This window comes from Prinia subflava, chromosome 1 (genome assembly GCF_021018805.1).
Source record: "Prinia subflava isolate CZ2003 ecotype Zambia chromosome 1, Cam_Psub_1.2, whole genome shotgun sequence".
NCBI lineage: Eukaryota > Metazoa > Chordata > Aves > Passeriformes > Cisticolidae > Prinia > Prinia subflava.
In genome coordinates this window covers 7,863,774-7,882,567 of record NC_086247.1, presented here as the reverse complement: position 1 = coordinate 7,882,567, position 18,794 = coordinate 7,863,774, and the positions used below count along the sequence as shown (strand labels likewise).

Genomic DNA, 18,794 nt, shown 5'->3' with positions numbered 1-18,794 from the left:
TCCTAGAGCAGCTGACTGTCCAGACTGCCACACAAACAAACTGATCTTTTAGAGCTCCCTGGTCCAGCTGGTGTGAAACCATAAAAGTGCCCTTGTCACCCAGTATGAAGGGATGGAAATTGCTGTGTGACCAGGAGTTACTGGAGCAGATTTCTCACCCTCCCCACCCCATCCACTGTCAGGCCCAGCCTTGAGCATTCAGCTGTGCCAAGCCTGCAGAGCAAACCCCACAGAGAACCAGATACTCAGGAGGGCTGGGATAGAATGATAGAATGGTTTGGGTAGGAAGGATTTGATTTTAAAGATCACTTGGTTCCAATCCCCCTTCTGTGGGCAGGGACATCTTCCACTAGACCAGGTTGCTCAGAGCCCCAATCCCCTGGTCTTGAGCACTTCCAGGGATGTGGAATTCATGGTTTCTCAGGAGAACTTGTTACAGTCTCTCACAATTCTCACAGGGAAGGATTCCTTCCCAATACCTAATCTAAATTGAGCCTCTTTCAGCATAAAGATATTTCTCCTCCAGTCACTACATGAAGGCCAAAGAACCCTCCCCTGCTCTCAGGGAGCCCTTTACAGACTGGAAAGTTCTAAAAGGTCTTCTTGGTGCCTTCTCTTCTCCAGGATGACCAGCTTGAACTCTCTCTTCCCTTCCTCACAGGAGAGGTACCCCATCCCTCTGTTCATCTTAGTGGCCTCTTCTGGATTCATTCCAGCAGCTCCCTGTCCTTGTGTTGGATGGCTGCTTGGGGTGAGGGGGTGGGAGTGGCTCCTCCCAACCCCACCTGGCCCACCTGAGTTCCAGGTAACCAAAGCTGAGCAGAAGTTAAGGAAACATCTCAGTCCTAGTTTGGCCATCAGAGTGATTCACCCACCCATCACTGCCCAACCTGTCACATGAAGAAGGTTTGCCTACTTTTAAATTTACCTTGACACTTATATTAGCCCATGAATAAACTCTTACATTTAAAACCTGTGAAGCTGTTTAACAGGGTTTTCCTTACCTTTGCTAGCACTCGTTTTCCTTATAATATTCTATTTCAGTTTAAGGATGAAGGAGACTTTAAATTCCTTCAAATTCAGATTTAGAATGGCTGGGAGGGAATCTATGCCTGTACTTAAGCAAAAGCAGAAAAATACATCAGACGTTTCTCAGCTAAAATCAGAGCATACCTTAGGAGGGATGCAGGTGATCAGAGAGTTTGGGGTGAGGTTTGAGTTCTGGGTGGGGTTTGCACTCCCATGTACCTGGACAATATTTGTCATGCCCACTGCTGGCACAGGATGGAAGTGTAACTGGGCCCAGGGCTGATGCACACTCCTAAAGACTGAAATCATGGCAGGGATGTGCAGCATGGCAGGGGATCCTGTGAGCCAGGGTTGCTCTGTAAAGAGAGGAGTCCCAAAGGAGTCGTCAGACTGCTTCCCACAGGGTGTGCAGGACAAATGTCTTTTTGCTCTTCAAATGAAGTCGCTCTTTTAAAAACACCAAACAAATCAAACATCTGTGAATAATTCTATACGTTTCATGTCATTGATTGTAACCAGCAAAGCCAGATCAAACGTTTCGTGCTGTACTGGCTGCATTGCAAGAGTCAGAACGCCTTCAGCACCAGGAGGATGAGCCCTGAGCTCTCGGAGCTGTGCTGAAATCGCAGCTTTCCCTTTAAGAGCCCTTTGGCTCACGGCGATGCACTGAAATGCAGGAGGTGGGACAACACCACACACAAAAATGAAGACGTGAAGGCAGGAAAAGTTTCTCCAGAGGAAAAATGCAGGGCTTGTCCTTCAGCGTGACGTCAGATCTGTCTTTAATAAAATCCCCAAAGAGCCAAGAGAAAAAGGCAGAGTGCCTAGGCTAGGTTGCCAGTTCAGGATTGCTCTGCATTCCCCAAAGTGGTGTTTTTGTTCAAAACGGCTCTAAATCTGGGTTCAATCAAATGCATTTAATCCCGGCTTCCAGGGATGAGGTGGCTTTTGCCCTGGATTCTAGCAGCAAGCAGCATTTTGCAGGTGAGTTTGGAAACTGCCGGCGAGAGCCGTGTTCTGCAAAGACACCTGGGTTCATTGCAGGGTGGGCTGGGAGAGCCCGGTGCGTGTGGGAAGGGGGCACTGGGAAAAACTGAGGAGAGGAGAGGAGAGGAGAGGAGAGGAGAGGAGAGGAGAGGAGAGGAGAGGAGAGGAGAGGAGAGGAGAGGAGAGGAGAGGAGAGGAGAGGAGAGGAGAGGAGAGGAGAGGAGAGGAGAGGAGAGGAGAGGAGAGGAGAGGAGAGGAGAGGAGAGGAGAGGAGAGGAGAGGAGAGGAGAGGAGAGGAGAGGAGAGGAGAGAGGATGCAGAAGTGTCTCAGAGTTGAGCCCTTCTCAGCATCCAGGTAGACCAGCACAGGCAACTGTAAGATTTTAATTTTTTTTCTTTGTATTGTTAATATTTGTGCCAGGAAGCAAAAGAAGGATGAGGAGATCGCGCTCTGCTGCCTGAAGCAGCACGGCTGAGGCTGTCAGGGGACCGGGATGGAGGGGAAGGAGCAGGTTCGGACGGGCGCGGTGCCCGGGAGTGCCGGTCCCGAGGCAGGGCGGGTGCGGGTGCCGGGACCGGGCCGGGCGGAGCCGGGACGGAACCGGGCCCGGGCTCAGGTCCCGGAGGTGCCGCCGGCCGCTCCCTCAGGTGCCGCCGCTGCCCCGGGGCGCGGGAGGAGGGTTTGATCCCGTCCCGATCTCTTGGAGCTGCTGCTCCACGCAGCAGCAGCCGCCGCTTTTCTGCCCGTCCTCTTCGGAAAAACCGGTCCGGGGAAGCCGCTTATTCCCCGAAGGTGCCGGAGTTTTGCTTTGCTTTTCCCGGTGAATTCCCGGGCGGGAGGGCTGGGTGGGAACAGCGGTGGGAAGCGGTGAGGTCCGGCGGGAGGAGCAGCGCCTGTCCTCGGAGAGGAGCGGTCCCTGTGCCCATCCCAGCGCTGCGCTCGGGGCTCAGGGAGCCTTGGGGACCCTGGGAGTGAGTGCGATGTTAGAGACCCGTTTGGGCCACCCAGCTTGAGGAGGGGTGTTCCCGGCGGCAGACACGTGTCAGCCGTGTCTGAGCATCCCTGAGCCGGGAGCGGGGTGACATCAGCTGCCCTGCACCAGGGGGGTTGGCTGCTGGCATCAGGGGCTGGCTCGTGTTTCGTGGGATACAGCGGCGCTTTAAACCAGGGCAGCAGCACCCGTGGCGCCAGGCACACCTGTGTGACAGCAGAGGGCACCGAGATAAGTCCTGCGTGGATGCTGAGAACAGGGCCTCTTCTGTAAAATAAAACACAGCACAAAACTGACAAGAAGCAAACTGCGCCTCTTGCACTTCTGCGGGGAGCTGGTTCTGACCACAGCTGAGTTTTGTTCAGCAAGGAAAAAATCAGAGGGACGTGCCTCCCACCCCCCAAACACTGCCACCAGAGGAGATCTGTGCGAGCCTTGTGAATTGTGCAGTGGTTGTCCTGGGTTCCCTTGGTATCAAAGATTTTTGTAAAACGCTGCTATGGCATGAAAATCTGTGTGAGTGCGTGCAGGCACATGCGCTTGCTGAGGGGGAAGGCAAGTGAGTCCAGATATTGCTAGCAGCATGTTTGGTCAAAAGATTATCTAAAAAGTGTTCAAAACAGTATAAAAAGACCCTAAGAAATCTCCAAGGTCTCAACAGTTCCAGCTCAGGCTCTCCATTGAACTGAGCAGGTGAAGCTGCTCCTTGGAGCATTCAGGGACACTGTCACCTCCTGGACACACCCATGGGGTTGGAATTTGAAAGGCTGTCCTTAGAAACCTCTGAGTGGGGATAACTTCTCCCCAATAATGAACTGGCTTTCTCTGGACCCTCTCCATGCCTGAACTGGGATGTGATTTGGGATTGGTAGGCTGGTGAAAAGTGGGTTTCTGTTTGTCATATCCAAGGGAGTGGGGAAACAGGGATGAAAAAAGTGAACAGCATGGATCAGTGAGGGGGGTGGGAAGAGCATCTGAGAGGGAGGATTAGCCTATGTAGTATTGGAAGGACTTTTGGAGGCAGAGAAAGCTTAGTTTGGTCTGATTAAGGGTGCTGTATGGAGAAACAAGGAATATTGCAATTATTTTGGGGTATTGTGAATATTTAGCTGGCATGGCCACCCTGCTCATGAAATATTTTAGTTAAGTCATGAGAGTCATAGCAGATGAGTCCTGGTAAAGCTCCTACACTGCCCCACCTCATCATCCATGGTTTTTGTCTTTGCTGGCATAATGACAGGAATAATAAAGATCTTTCTGACTGCAGAGACATCCATGGAGTGGTAGCAGCAGGCAGGTCACTGTGCACAGTGTGCAGAGCCCTGTGGTCTCCCTGGTGACCTGTCACTCTTCACATGTAGGAAGAACTATGCACAGAAAAAGATCTTCCACTGGGAAAGAAGAGGGCTGACCCTCTGGGTTAGATATAACATTGTTCCAGGGAGAAAGGCAGAGGAGGTAATATATAAAGGTCAGGCAAGTCTCAGAGGCATTTCAGATGGCAGCTCTCAGGTTCTGCATCCCCTAGGACTGTTTGAAACTACAAGCAGTTATTGAGTTCTCAAACAGCTTTGTCAACAGGAGGTTTTATTAGAGCAAAGCTGCACAGGTGATGGGCTTGTGAAGAGAAAAAATAACTAAACATAGCTGGAATTTTAGGCATAAGTTTTGAAAATTTTCTTTAAATTTTTTTTTTCTTTTTTTAACATAGATATAAGGACAGAGACCATGGGATCCTAAGTCCTTCAACCAGGCTGAGATTCCTCAGTGTCTGAGTCATTTTTGCAGCAAGGATTTTAGAACTGGATGTGTTGGCTCCTTTCAGTGATGCACATTGAGGAGGCAGAGCCAGCATCTTCAGTCTCTAGTCCTGATGACTCAGAAGTGTGAGACCACTTATTCAGAAAGGACAAAATGTCCCAAACCAGGGTGATGATTAAAGAAAATATTTTGCACTTCGTAGAAAATTAGTAAAGAAGTTTTTGTATGAAGAACAGCACTGGCAGTTTCTAAAACATTTGAGGTGGAGGAATGGGTGGTGTGTGGATCTGACAACCTAAAATAAAAAAAATAATATGGTGAATGCAGACCTGAAGACTTCTCAAATAGAGAAAGAAAGCAAAGAATCAAGTTGTTCTTCATCACATTTAGAAGTAGGCAGGTATTGATTTATCTGACGTGATGGCAGTCACGGTACACAAACACAAAGCTTTTGGCTTTGAAGGATGGGAAGGAGGAGAGAGATGCTCAAAGGTGGTTTTACTTTGCACCATCTCTTTTGTGGACACCTTTTTCACTACAAAGTAACTGACAATGACTCAGGCTCAGGGCTGCCTCAGGCAGTGTGTTAAGAACCAAAATGTGTCCTTTTCCCTTCTTTTATGGATTTATCTTACAGCTATAAAGCCAAGAATTTAATCTTTAAAATATATGGATTTGGTAGCAGGAAAAAAAAATTAAATTTCTTTAGGCTCTTCCAAGAAAAAAAACTCACATTCTGACCAAACATAAAAACAAAACAAAACAAAAAACCAAAAACCAAAAACCAAAAAACAAAACAAAAAACAAAAAACAAAAACAAAAACAAAAAAACAAAACAACAAAAAACAAAACAAAACAACAAAAAGACAACAACAAAAAAAAAAAAAAAACAAAAAACCCAAAAAACCAAAAACAAAACCAAAAATAACCCCCAAAAAACCAAAAACCAAACCAAACCAAAAAAACCAAAAAAAAAAGGAGAAAAAAAGTGACACCTTTATTCTTCCCTGCAAAAATGCCATGGCTCTCCAGGAAGGATGAGCTGAGGTTTACCTCTTAAGTGCTTCTTAACAGAAGGCTCCTGGATTGCACCATGGCTAAGGATGCACAGATAATCTCAGGCAGCACAGGTTCAAAGTTGCTGTGCCTTGTCCTTCTAACCTTCCCACTATTCCCTGTTGCTTGACAACGTCTGGTTACCAGAGATAGACTGGATACACTTGTCTGTAGAGGGGCTCTTATCCTACACTTCCACAAATTGTAGATGACAATTAGAGTTGCTCTGGATTCAGCTGTGAAAATGAACATCCCGAGGCTGGGGCTGGCAGACACAGCTCCCATGGGCACGGCTGCAGTGTGCACGGGGCCTTCCCCAAGCTGATCCTTCCTTTGGCAGCCCCCCCTCACACACCCACCTGCAGAATGAAATCAGTGCTAAGGCAACGTCCTGAAGGCAGCACTGAATGTTCTTCACACGGATCGGGGCCCACAGCCATGTCTGGGTCTGAGGAGGATGCTCCCTAAGTACACACAGACAGACAGACAGAGAGAGACAGACACACAGACACACAGACACAGACACAGACACAGACACAGAGACACACACAGACACACAGACACATGCAGACACATACACACAGACAGACACACAGACACACAGACACACAGAGACAGACACAGACACACAGACACACACAGACAGACACACACAGACAGACACACACAGACACATACAGACACACAGACACACACAGACACACAGACACACAGACACACAGACACACAGACAGACACAGAGACACACAGAGACACACAGAGACACACACACAGACACACACAGACACATAGACACAAACACACAGACACACACACAAACACACCCACACACACACAGACAGACACAGACACACAGACACAGACACAGACACACAGACACACAGACACAGACACACAGACACACAGACATAGACATACGCACAGACACACAGACACACAGACACACACACACACACACACACACACACAAACACACACACAGACACACACACATACAAACACAGAGTTTCTGCTGAGAGAAGCAGGGCCTGATGCATTTTCTTTCATAATTTCTCCTATAAGTGTCTGAATTTGCTTTGGTAGTGTGAAACAATTGCTTTTCCAGCATCAACAACAGAGCTGTGGACAGGGATTGGCTTCCTCACCCTCCTCACAGTTGTGCCACTGCCTGTTTATGTCCCCTGAGTCAGGTCTTTTCCCCATTCCACACTGCAGCAGTCCTGCCCTCAGGTGAGGCTTCTCCAGGAGAAGGCATTAGTTAAAAGTGATAGCCATGGATTTTAGCAAAAGTGTGAGATCTATATGATGATTCTGTGTGTCTGTCCTTTCAAAGTTTCATGCATGTTTAGTTTCTCCTGCCTTCCCCAGGTGCTATGGTCAAAAATTTCAGAAGTCCTCTATACCCATACGGGACATTTGTCTTCTCTCTTCAGAAGTTCTGGGTTCCCATTATAGGATGTTAAGAGTTGCTTCAGCATCTTGCCAGGGCTCAGCTTACTGAGAGCTGCTCTTTTTGGATGTCTCAGTGTCCCAGAGGGGTCTTGAGCATTCCTGTCTGGACAGCCCTGGCTCTCATGCATGACTGGGATTGAAGCTGTTTATAAACCCAAGAAATAATATCATGTATGTGAACTTTGGCAGCCGTGGCTGGCAAAAGATGGACACCCACAGCTTCAGCTGAAGATACATTTAAATATTAAATCTGACACTGTCTCATGGTGTGGGCCAGAAAGCAGGGTGAGATTTTACTCAGTCTTTCAGATTTGTCAGCAGGAGGTTTGTGTGGGTATCCTGGATTAAGTTCTTCCTCCTGCTCTTCCCCCTTAGCTTTCATGTGATATAGTACAAGCATCGTCATTCTTATGGTCCTTATTTTAAAAGCACAGTTTTCCCTTTCTGTTGGGTAGAAACACTGACTGGTAGTTGATAGGTTCAAAGAACTTCTACCTCTTTGTTTCCTTTCTGTGTTCTGATGTCCACCAAGTTGGACTGGTCTTCAGTATCCAATTTCCCTCTCCCTGTGTTGAGCCACCCAGGGTTTGCTGCATCCTGAGGTGAGTTATCTTTGGCTTCCCATGGCTGCAGGTCAGCAGATCACAGATCTGATTTTTACAGATGTGCTGCAGGGTCAAGGGGCTCTCACTGCTGCTTTAGGAGCTCTGTGCAGGTATTCTCCAGTGCTGCTCTGAATTTTCTACCTATGGGTGAGGATCACGGGTTCTCTTACAGCCTGGTGGTCTCCCAGCTTTGGGATGTGTCTCTGCTGGTGCTCTGTTATTTATTGCATCCATACTGAAACCTTATGTGTGTTCTGGCATCCTGGGGGAAGCTTCTGAAATCCTTTTAATCCCTTGTATCTTCTCATAGACTGCTGCTGGGCTTTGCAATCCTTGCATCTGGGCTAGGTGTGGGAAAGTAAAAGGGAAGAAAGCATTTTTACCTCTGTGGGTGCCAGCCACTGGCTCTGTCCCACAAGCAAATATCCTCGTGGTTGGGGAAGGGAAGGAGAGCCTTTAGGCTGAAACAGCTGTGGAAGAAGATAACACTTAAGCTGAGCTTTGTGGCACAACTCAAATAATGAATTTCTAATACTTGGGTTGGTAATACATTCCAGGACTGTGTGGTCATCTCAGTTCCTCTTCTCTTTCTCAATAGCTCCCACGTTGTTCTTCTGTTTTATTAGTCTGGGTCTGTCATTCCACTTAACCTATAAAGCAAATGAGAGATGAGCGAGTTGGAGGGCCAAGTTTCATGGAATCCAGGCTGGTGTGCAATGAGCCCAAAAGGAAACCTGAGAGGTATTTGCAGAAATAATTGTGGGCTCATCCACGGAGGATTATAAGTGACCTGCACAGTTAAGCCTTTGCTGTCACAGAGCAATTCCAGCACTGCAAGAGGACCTTATCCTATGAGCTTGCCTTGCAAACTCACAGCTTTTCCTAGAAAAAAAAAACAACAAAAAAAACAAACCCTCATGCTTGGTGATAGGAAGGCACAGCAAGATCTCTTGGTCCAGCATTTCACTGACACTCAAATGTAGAGAACTCACAGCACCTGCAGTGTTTGACTGCTTTTATAATTTTGCTTAGAGCTGAAACAAACTTCTCCTACTCAAAGTAAACTTGCCCTTTTCCTTCCAAACATATTGAAATAATCTCCAGTGAAATTCTTCCAGGTAGGATGGTTGGTTTTATTATTACATCTCTAACATGAAACTGTGTAGCTTGACTCAGTTAGTATTAATATTAGATTCAGAAATATTTAAATATCATGTGTAGTCATAGAGTTATAGAATGGTTTGGGTTGGACAGAACTTTTAAAGGTGATACTGTCCAACCCTGCTGCAATGAGCAGAGGAATATTCAGCTTAACCAGGTGGCTCAGAGCCCTCCAATCTGACCTTCAGTGTTATCAGGGATGGAGCATCCACCACTTTTCTGGAAAACCAGTGTCAGTGTTCAACCATCCCTCCAAAAATCTTCCTTATGTCTAATCCAAATTTACCCTCCTTCAGTTAAAAACCACTACCCCTTGAACCCTTGCAGTATCTGTATATAAGAGACAGAACTCAGTAAAGTCAGGAGTGGTAGCCAACTTTGCAATTCTGTACAATACCTGACAGAAAATTACCTATATGCCACCAGGAACAGTGCAGCCCACACAGGCCTCACAGCTTCGACCAAAATTGCTCTGAATGACTCACAGACTATCATTATTAAACACTTCATTTTTATTTTCATTAGAAGGTAACAATAATTTATAGCTGCATGAACTGTTGCACTTTCCCTTTTCTAGGATTTGTAAATGCAACTTACACTTTTATTTCTGAGTGGCTCAAAAGTTTTGATTTTTTCCCACACTTCACCTGTTTTCCACTTTATAATCAGGCTTTCTCTTTTTTTTTTGTTTTCTTGCTGAAGTTTTTTGAATTACAAGTGATAGCAGGATGGGTAGGGGGTTGTTTTTTTCTCTTGCTGAAGTTTCCTCTTCTCCACACACATATCCTTGGCCTATCAAAATAAGAATATAGTGAAAAAAATGGAGCATGGCTTTGCTGAAACACAGTTTGATGCCTTTTGGGGACAACACTAACCATCCAAAATAATGATTCTGTGAACTTGTTTTATCCATGTAGGGACCAGCCTTCTTGGACTGGGTGAACAATAATATACCAGGGCCCTGCAGAGAGACTGAGAACTTCCCCAGAAAGTGCCATGGCTGTCCTACAGCATCCTACAGCATCTCCTGGCTGTGCCCTACACCCTGTGCCACTATCACTGCTGTGCCTGATGTGTCCTTGGCATTCTCATAGCTGTGGGTACATGAGGTCAACTCTGTACATGAGGATTTTGGACTTGCAAATCCTCCTTTCTGTTTTTTCCAAGTCCACCAGTATATTCCTGGGTGTATGTGATGACCAGGCAGGCTGTAGGTCACATTTATTGTGATCACCAACTTGTAGCGGCTGTGACAAAGGGAACTCTCTGTATCTGGGCTGGTGAGGAGGCAAAGACATTGAGATCCATATGGGGAGAATTAAGTTCTCCTCTGAATGGCTGGAACATGTTTCTGGCTGCCCCCAGGCTACCACGTCCCTGGGTAGTAGCTGGGTCATTTTAGCTGTTCAGCAAGGAAGAACCAAACCACAAAGACTGCAGCCAGTGCTAAGGATCTGCAAGTGGATTACACTATAAAACTCTTGGGTTACATTTTAATGAGGGGGGGAAAAGGGTGGGAAACAACAATTGGGAAAATATCCAGGTTTATTTAACTAGTTTGGCCATTCAGCACGTGATTCATTGATAAGTACCTCTGGCAATATTTCCTTCTGGATCTTTGACTTACAAGAATGGATCGTACCCACAGCATCTGTGTGTGGGCTGATAAACATTGATGCAAGGGAATGAGGGCAAATTCATTTGGCTCCTTTCTGTGAGTTTTATTTCCACATTTGACCCTAGCAGTTAAATATAAAATGACATTCCTGCTATTTAACACTGCAGTTCATTTACAGAGTCTGTTCCCTATGAATTTTCACTATTCTAGTAGAGTCCCAAGGGCACATTTTTAAAATTACATTTATTAGAACATTTCTGTGAGGCACAGCAGTCCATGAGCCTGACAAAGGGGTCACAGACAGTGGAATTCTGGAGGTTGCTTGACTTATATTTCCAGATTTTGCATCAAAACTTTTGCTAATTTTGCTCATTGCACTGTGGTTCTCCACAGAGGGGGTGTGATCCTGCTTATGAAGGCTGGTGAATTCCTTGCCCACCAAAGCTGCTTGGGTGTGGGTGAGCTCCTTGGGTTCGTGGTGGAACAATGCATTACATGCCTAGTTTCATGCTCATTAAAGATGCTATGTTTAATTCTGGGTGGTTTACATGTGTGTATATATATCTATATGGTACTTATATGAATATACTCGCCCCCTACCCCTTTGTATTTTCTTGGTTTGTGTCAGTTTTTCCATACATATCATACAGAGGGTCTGCTTTCACTTGAGGAGGTGCTTGTGCCATATTTTTCACTGTCTCTCCCTGTCCCAGCTCTGTTAAATTGCTTCCCAGAGTATCATCTGGGAGGCTGGAATATTTGATTAGAGGAGTAAATGGATACTACAGCTGCAAGGTTGAGATTCTTTTAAATTCCAGAGATTCCTCTGCATCCTCGATACCTAACATTTTATAGAGTAATTATTATATAATTGAATTTGTTTCATTCCCCTGTGACTATATGACTACAGAGGGGTTGATTGTGGTTTCATTGTTCACCCTCTAACATACAAGGGAATCTTCCTTAGTAAAACTGCTTCTGACAGGGTATAAATATCTTGGCTTAACACCTCCCTCCCCCTCTTCTACGCTTCTCAAATGTGTTTTTTCTGGTACAAAAGGTGTTTTTTCCCTGGGGCAGCCTTGGCCCGGGGGATGCTCGGGAGAAGCTGGGCTCTGTGCAGCGCTGCTGGGGAGCGTCATTTGTGCACCAACACTGCCCTCGCGTGTCGGGGCTGTGGGAGACCGAAATGTTAGTAACGAGGTAATTAGCAATTCATCTTTATCATCCCAGAGACAAACCACAGCGCCGGTGTCCCCCTCTGTGGATCGGAGCAGCAGCGTTAACTGTTTAAGGGCTGGGATGCTGCTGCTTTCCAGGCTGGCATTGCTCGGGATGGGGAGGTGGCAGCAATCCCGTGGCTTGAGCCAAGTTCTATTTTGTTTTGCTTTGTTTGGTTCTGTGTTATGCCATTCAGGGTGTCAGCAGGTCTCTGGATCACAAACAGAAATTTTGTCACCTGCTTGGTTTAGCTCTGGGTTCCAGCAGTATCACAGCTGCCTGGAAGCAAGAGGGAATTGTGTGAAAGATCCATTTCATCACTTTGCACAGAGCTATAAACTGCTGATCACCACCGATGTGTGGGATTTGAAGGTGTTGGAGAGGTTCTGCCCTTTTGCAGGCATCAGGAGCATGTGAGGGTTGAAAGCCAAACACTTAGAAACAGGCTTTGCTGAGCTGACAGCACCTGGGAGGCAGCTCAGTGGAACCATTGCTTTTTAGCATCCAGTAAGAACTCAGTGATTTAGTTTGTTAGCTGTGTGCAGGAGGAGGGAACATGGTATGGTTACAGTGTAGGAACAAGAACTCTAAATGGTGTTTCTGGCTCTGCCACAGATATCCTGTGTTCCTTTGGGACAGTCATTTCACCTCTGGGACCCCAGATTAAAACAGGACCATTTAATAATATCACCCTCATGAAAGCTGCTTCTTTGCACCATGACTAATCCCTCCTAGAAACAGAATGTGACACACTCTTTTTGCTTGTGCATGTGATGTGTGTGCATCCCAAGTTGGAGAGCTGACACCTTTAAGTACATCAGCCTTCATATTTAATTCTTGCAGCTTTTTAGGTTCATTTTCTGACATCTCTTTTTACCAAAGTTCTGAATTTCAATTCTGTTTCCACTGACCTTGGGATCCAGGAGTTTTAATTCTCCAGCTCGATTCATCTTTTTTCTATATTTATAATTTCACCCCTTTTCATTTTTTCTTAGTGAATTTGTGCCAGCAAGTGTTCTTTTTTCCTTACTTGTGGTTTCCACTGTAATTCAAAAGCTATGGTTTTACCCCCAAAGTCCTGTAAAAGTCAAAGCCTCTCTCTATTTTGTTCCTTCCACATTTGCAATGTATCAGTTTTTGTTAGGGGTGGTACAGCTTTTGTTTGGAAGGTACAGCTGCTTTTTGGGGCTTTCTGTTATGTATTAAAAGAGGATCTGAGCCTCAAGCATCTCTGGAATAAAATCTGTAGTGCAAAACCCAGGCTGGCTCAGGAGCTGGCTCTGACTTCTTCTAAGCTCCCTCATTCCCACTCCCTAGATTTGCTCTTTTTGCTGTTTCCAGCTCAGATCTTCAGGCACAGCCTGTTCTCTCTGTCCAGGGTCTCATCACCTCTGCTCTCTTCTCTTTCACTGCACATGGAACAAGGTGCTCCTGTAGCCGTAACTCTGCTGACTGCTCCTCCAGAGCAGCTCTCACTAAAAAGAAAAAAATATCCCTTAGAAAAATGCTTTGGATCAGCCCATCTGCCAGGCCCCACTCAGTGGGAGACTTGTCCAGGTGATTTTTCTCCAAGCTCCCTTTGGCTGTGTCTCCCTGCTGGCTTCTCATCCTCCATGCCCTGCTCAGCTGCTGCTCTGGGCAGCCAAAACGTGGCTGAGAGAAGCCCCTGGTGTTGTCCTGTCAGCACCAGGGACTCTTTGTGTCCCAGGGCCACCCTGTGGGGCTGCCAAGGCAGATAAACCCCAGTCAGGGATTTATCTGGGGGCCTGGGCACCCACAGCCCCACGTGGCCCCACCTTGATTCAGAGCTGCCACAATGCAGTGGCCCTGAGCTGACACGAGGCCTTAACCAGCTTTATCCAAGCCTCACATGCCAAATATTCTCAGCCAAGTGCTGCTGGTTTTCAGAAAGGGAAAGGGTTCTCTTCCTAGCCATGAGGGAGCAGCCAAGAGAAGGAGCTTTCCCCTGCCAGGTCTGTTGAATTTAAAAAGTGAGCTGAATGGAAATTCAGACCAACACAGACCAGATGTGGAGAAATTGCCCATGACAAAGTAAGGAAACTTTAAAAATCTGAGAGAACATCAAGGTGAAAATTTTGAATTCAAGGTTTTCTTTAAAGAATGCTATCAAATAGCCAAACTATTAAAAAGAGATTTCCCTTAAACCTGAGATGCAGAGACAATCTCAGAACATCTGTTGATGGGAACTTCCTCATGAACCCCGGTTCAGTGCTGAGGAAGCACTGCTTTGGAACAAAACCATTCTTTTATTCCCTTCTCACGAACATTGAATAAATCTTTCTGAGATATTTGAATAGCAGACATTCCAAATGATCTTAGTGTTATGTACATACCTGCTGCCTCCTGGCAGTTGCCCTGGATTTTCAGCCTCTGCCTGTGGAAAGCCCTGGTGCTTTTTGGTGTTTTTTAAATCTCATTTTATGATCATCTTATTTCCCTTTGATGCTATTAAAGTATAAGACAGTTGCTTCTTTTTCTTTTTTTTTTTCGGTTTTGTGGGTTTTTTTGGTGTTTTTTTGTTTGTTTGTTTGTGGGTTTGTTTTTTTTTTTTTTTTCTTTGGTTTTGTATGTTTGGGTTTGGTCAATCTATGTGCATTATTTGATGCTATTAAAATCTATGGCATGAAAAGATACATGACCATTTAACCTGAGCTGAGTAATTACCTGAAATAAACTCCCCAAACAAACAGGATATGGATTCAAATCCCTCTTAATGATTGAAAATAAGGTAAAAAGGTAGCAGAGTGAATGTGAAACCCAGGCATCCTTTCTCCAGGGTCACTACCAAGCAGGCAGTGTCTGTTTTCTCCTCTGAACTGGAGGGTTGATGGTTGTGGGCTCTGTGAACATGAGGGCTGAGACTCTGGTCCCCAAAGGTCAGCCTTAAACTCCCCCAGCCACCATGCAGTTTGTAGCAGAGTTGAAATTATGAGTTCTTGGCTTGCAAAATGAGTGTATTTGGAAAAAGAAAATGTTTTTCCTTCTCATTTTGCATCAGTCTCTTTGCAACAGGTTGGCTTGCTGGTGTGTCTGTGGTTTGCTTTTTCTAATAAAAGAGCCTGAGTAGGAAGGGCACTCCAAGTGCTGTTTAACAAAATTTGCAGTTTTTTACTCACCTTCTGATAAAAATGCAAATGCACTTCCTGCCATTTTTGTAGAGATCTGATGAACTGTATCAGAAGTGGGGGGTGGGGAAAGAGGGGGAACAGGAAGAAAAGTCCTTTTGTATTGCAGTTAAAATGCTGAATTCAACTGTTTTCTTGGAAAGCTAATGGGAGCTCTGTGCAGGGTCAGGAACCTGAGACAGGTCCACACCAATGTTCTAACATCTCTTTATTTTTCTCTACTTTGTGTCTGAGTTTTATATTGAAACCAATGAGAGTTGGACACTCCTCTGAAGCTTGGCTGAAGGAATTGAGAAATAGGAAATTGAAACTATAACTTCTTAAGGCTATTCAAGCACAGAGAGTATGGGAGAGAGGAGAAAAGTGGCCTGGAGACCAGGCAAAATGTGGGGGTGTGTGCTGAGAGATGGACAATCACAGAGGTCTGGTCCACAGCCCTTTGGCTGCTTCTGGCTCAGCTCGACCCAAGGGCCTGTCAGTCATCCTCATGTCAGTAAATTCCCATCATGTGAGAGTTCCTTGAGCCTTGAATAGGCTTCATGTCTTCATGGTGGGCTGGAAAGTGGATGCTATTGCTGATAAGTGCTGTGCCAGCACTCTGGAACCTGCTCTCTCCCCTCTCTGTCCTTTGTTGCTGCAGAGTTTGCACACTTGAGGTCTTTTATGAGTTAAATCTCCACTGGTAATCTCCTTGGTAGGTTTGAGAAAGAAAAGGACAAGTTTAAAAATGCACTTCTGACTCCAGATTCTGCTTCCTGTTGATACAGCTGTGTTTCCTTCTGGATGGCTTTGTAAACACAGTTTAACCCTTCAGATCTTGCAGTTATGTTGCTTCAGCATCACCAGTTTCTCTCCTTAAAGGAAATTTCCTACCTTCTGTGTCCAGAGCATCCTTTTTTTTTCTCCTTCTTTTTGTACATCCCCACACATTACACATCCTGCTGTAGCTTAACACTTCATTCCAAAGGAGCAGGATTTGCTCTTGCTGTTGGTGAAAACATTTCTGTCCTTCACAATCCCCACTTTGTCATGTTGTTTTTTGTGGAGATGAAATCATTACATCTTCCAAGTTTAATCCACAGTAACTGAAATAATTAAATTCCCTGGCATGAGCATCAGCAGAAAACCAATGTACCAGAATTCTGTAGAGAGAAATTTTAGTGCATGAGTTGAGAAAGCCTCTAGTAGACCTCAGCTTGGGATAAATTACATTCCAGGGGTGTTTCAGCCCTTCATACCAGAATAAAATCTTCACCTGTGGCTTTTCATTCTTGGTCTGCACAGTATTCCATAGATGGCATTGGAGGTACCACACCCTATTTAACTGATGGCATTGCTGATATCATACCCACTGGTGAGGGCCTGGTTGCATCTGACTGTGCCCTCCTGAGTGAAACCTCTCTGCTACAGGAGCTACAGGCATATCCATCCTCAGGAATATGCTGGCTGCCAGATGATTGTTCTTATGTGGACAAAATGGAGAAACTCTCTTTTTTCTAAAGTAGATTTCATGAAGCTGCTCAGCTGTGGTGCTCCACCATGTTTGAACTCTTCCAGACATATCTGAAAGTCATATTCAGAAAAATTCATATGCTAAAAGCTGAATAAGGATATTTCTGTGGGTGAGTGGACAGAAATTTGTTCTTTCCAGGCACAGCATCAGCAAAGCCCTGGGGTTAGAGCCCTTGCAGCAGCTCTGGGTTTCCCACCTCTCCCTATCCAAAATGACACCTTGGTGAGGAACTCTTGGGATCTCCCTTGCCCGTGTTCATTGCCTTCTCCCTGGCAGCTGCATATTCCTCCATGGTCTGGCAGCTCACAAACTTCAGAGGTTGTTCCTTGTAGCAAAAGAATTGTTACCACTCCTCTTCTGCAGACACAGAGAGGTTAAAGCTGAGTTCAAATAGAAAAGTCGTGCCCTACTCTTCCAATGTAGAGTTTATGTTCTCTGCCTTTGGCTGCATTAAAATCAGGCATTTTAGGTAGAGTTACCAAGTCTCCTGAGGGGTCAGTGCAGTGATCCCTGCATGGAGCAGAGAGGGGCCCAGGGTTTGCACCCAGCTGCTGTGGGTGCAGCTCCTTGTTCAGAGAAGCTGAGGACAGTGGGTGGGGTTTGACACATAATTTCACCAGTGCCAAAGATCCCAGTGATCTACTGAGTGTCTCACAAGTGTGGTCACTGCTTATAACCAAACCTGAAATCTTCCACAGCACTGCACAGAGAGCTGGTGACCTGCTCTAGTACATTTTTGGAGCTAAGATGCTCATACATTTGACTGCCAGGGGGATTTATCTTGTGGGCAAGATCAAATTAATCTGTCTGTGCAAATTATCTGATTTTTATTAGCATAAATATTCTTTTAAGGCATTGATGTTTTAGTCATGCTGTTGTGCCTGTCATTTACCCTTTGCAGTGACTATGAGAAGTGAACAAGGTGCATCCATGTGCAACAACCACACGGCTTTGTGGTCTACATTAGAAAAGGAACTCTCTTTTGTAGTTTTATTTGTTACTATGTCTCACTGCATGGGAATCTCACTGCATGGGAATCTCCAGGTCCCAATCAAAACTGATTTCCTCCCTTTCTCCTCCTCTCTCCAGCTCTGTGTCTCCAGCTGAAAGATTTTGGATTGTTCAGCCTGGAGAAGAGAAAGCTTCAGATTGGAGTCCTTTTGGCCTTCTATTGCTTATAAAAAAGAGAGACAGAGACTTTTTACATGGGCAGATAGTGACAGGACAAGGGGGAACAGTTTTAAATCAGAAGAGGAGACATTTATGTTAGATATTGCAAAGAAATCCTTTACTGTAAGGGTGGTAAGGCACTGACTCTGTTGCCCAGAGAAGTTTTGGATGCACTGCCTCTGGAAGTGTTCAAGGCCAGGCTGGATGGGGCTCTGAGCAACCTGGTCTAGTGGATTCTTGACTTTTCTGAGGGAAATCTGGTCAGAGATCCTCTTGGATGTGTAAGAAATTAGTAGCTTCTACACTCACAGAGAAGAAAAATGTTTATTTTCTACCTTTAATGGGATAAATTAACCCTCAAATGATTTGTGAGCCCCAAAACTTTTCCCTTCTGATAGGCTTGTTCTTGAAAACAGATTTTCTTTTCCTTTCTTAACAAGAAAGTGGAGGTTGGTTTGCCTGTGGTTGGGCTTCTAGCTCACATGAAGTTTATGACACTATTAAGAAAATTAGTAATATGTAAAAACAACTCATGTTTACATTAGATGCTCTCTTGGAAATGCAGTGCTGATGTTGGTTTCTGGCATGATCCCCAGATTGGTTAAAGCCTGTTATGAAGAAATTACCTCTCTCAGATTGGTGCCAGCTTTAAGGCATGAGTTTCATTCTAGATGGCTCAGTCTGTGGGCTTCTGCTGTCCCCTTGCATATCTGTAAATTCAGGTACTGTACAGCATTTCACACCTGACCACCACTGAGACTGAGCTGAGCAGCTGGGTAAGAATATCACTGGATCTGTTTTCCTAGATTTCAAAGAAAGAGGATGCTTCTTTCTGACATTGTCTGTTTTGGTAGACTACAAACTACCTGTGCAGGTTTGTAACAGATCATAAAACACTGAGCACAGGGCTGCCCTGGATCTGGTACATCTGGAGATGAGTATATCGAGTATCTGAAATTTACAGTCTCCTCCTTTCTGCTTACACAACCTTTACTCCAATCTACTTCAGTGTCTCAACTACCATCTAGAAAAGTTAACAAATGACAGATTTTTTATAGTGTTCCTTTTCATCTTTATAGCTTT

General features: G+C 45.3%; 1 protein-coding gene across 1 annotated transcript in view; it reads left to right on the top strand.

Moving 5' to 3' along the window:
• Nucleotides 1-1,760: 1,760 nt before the first annotated feature.
• CCN4 (cellular communication network factor 4) overlaps nt 1,761-18,794 on the top strand; it is a 42,231-nt gene continuing 25,197 nt past the window's right edge. The window contains exon 1 of the mRNA XM_063409215.1: nt 1,761-2,013. Within this exon, the coding sequence (XP_063265285.1) occupies nt 1,966-2,013 (48 nt within the window). The 5' untranslated portion in view covers nt 1,761-1,965. The remainder of the gene's footprint in view (nt 2,014-18,794) is intronic.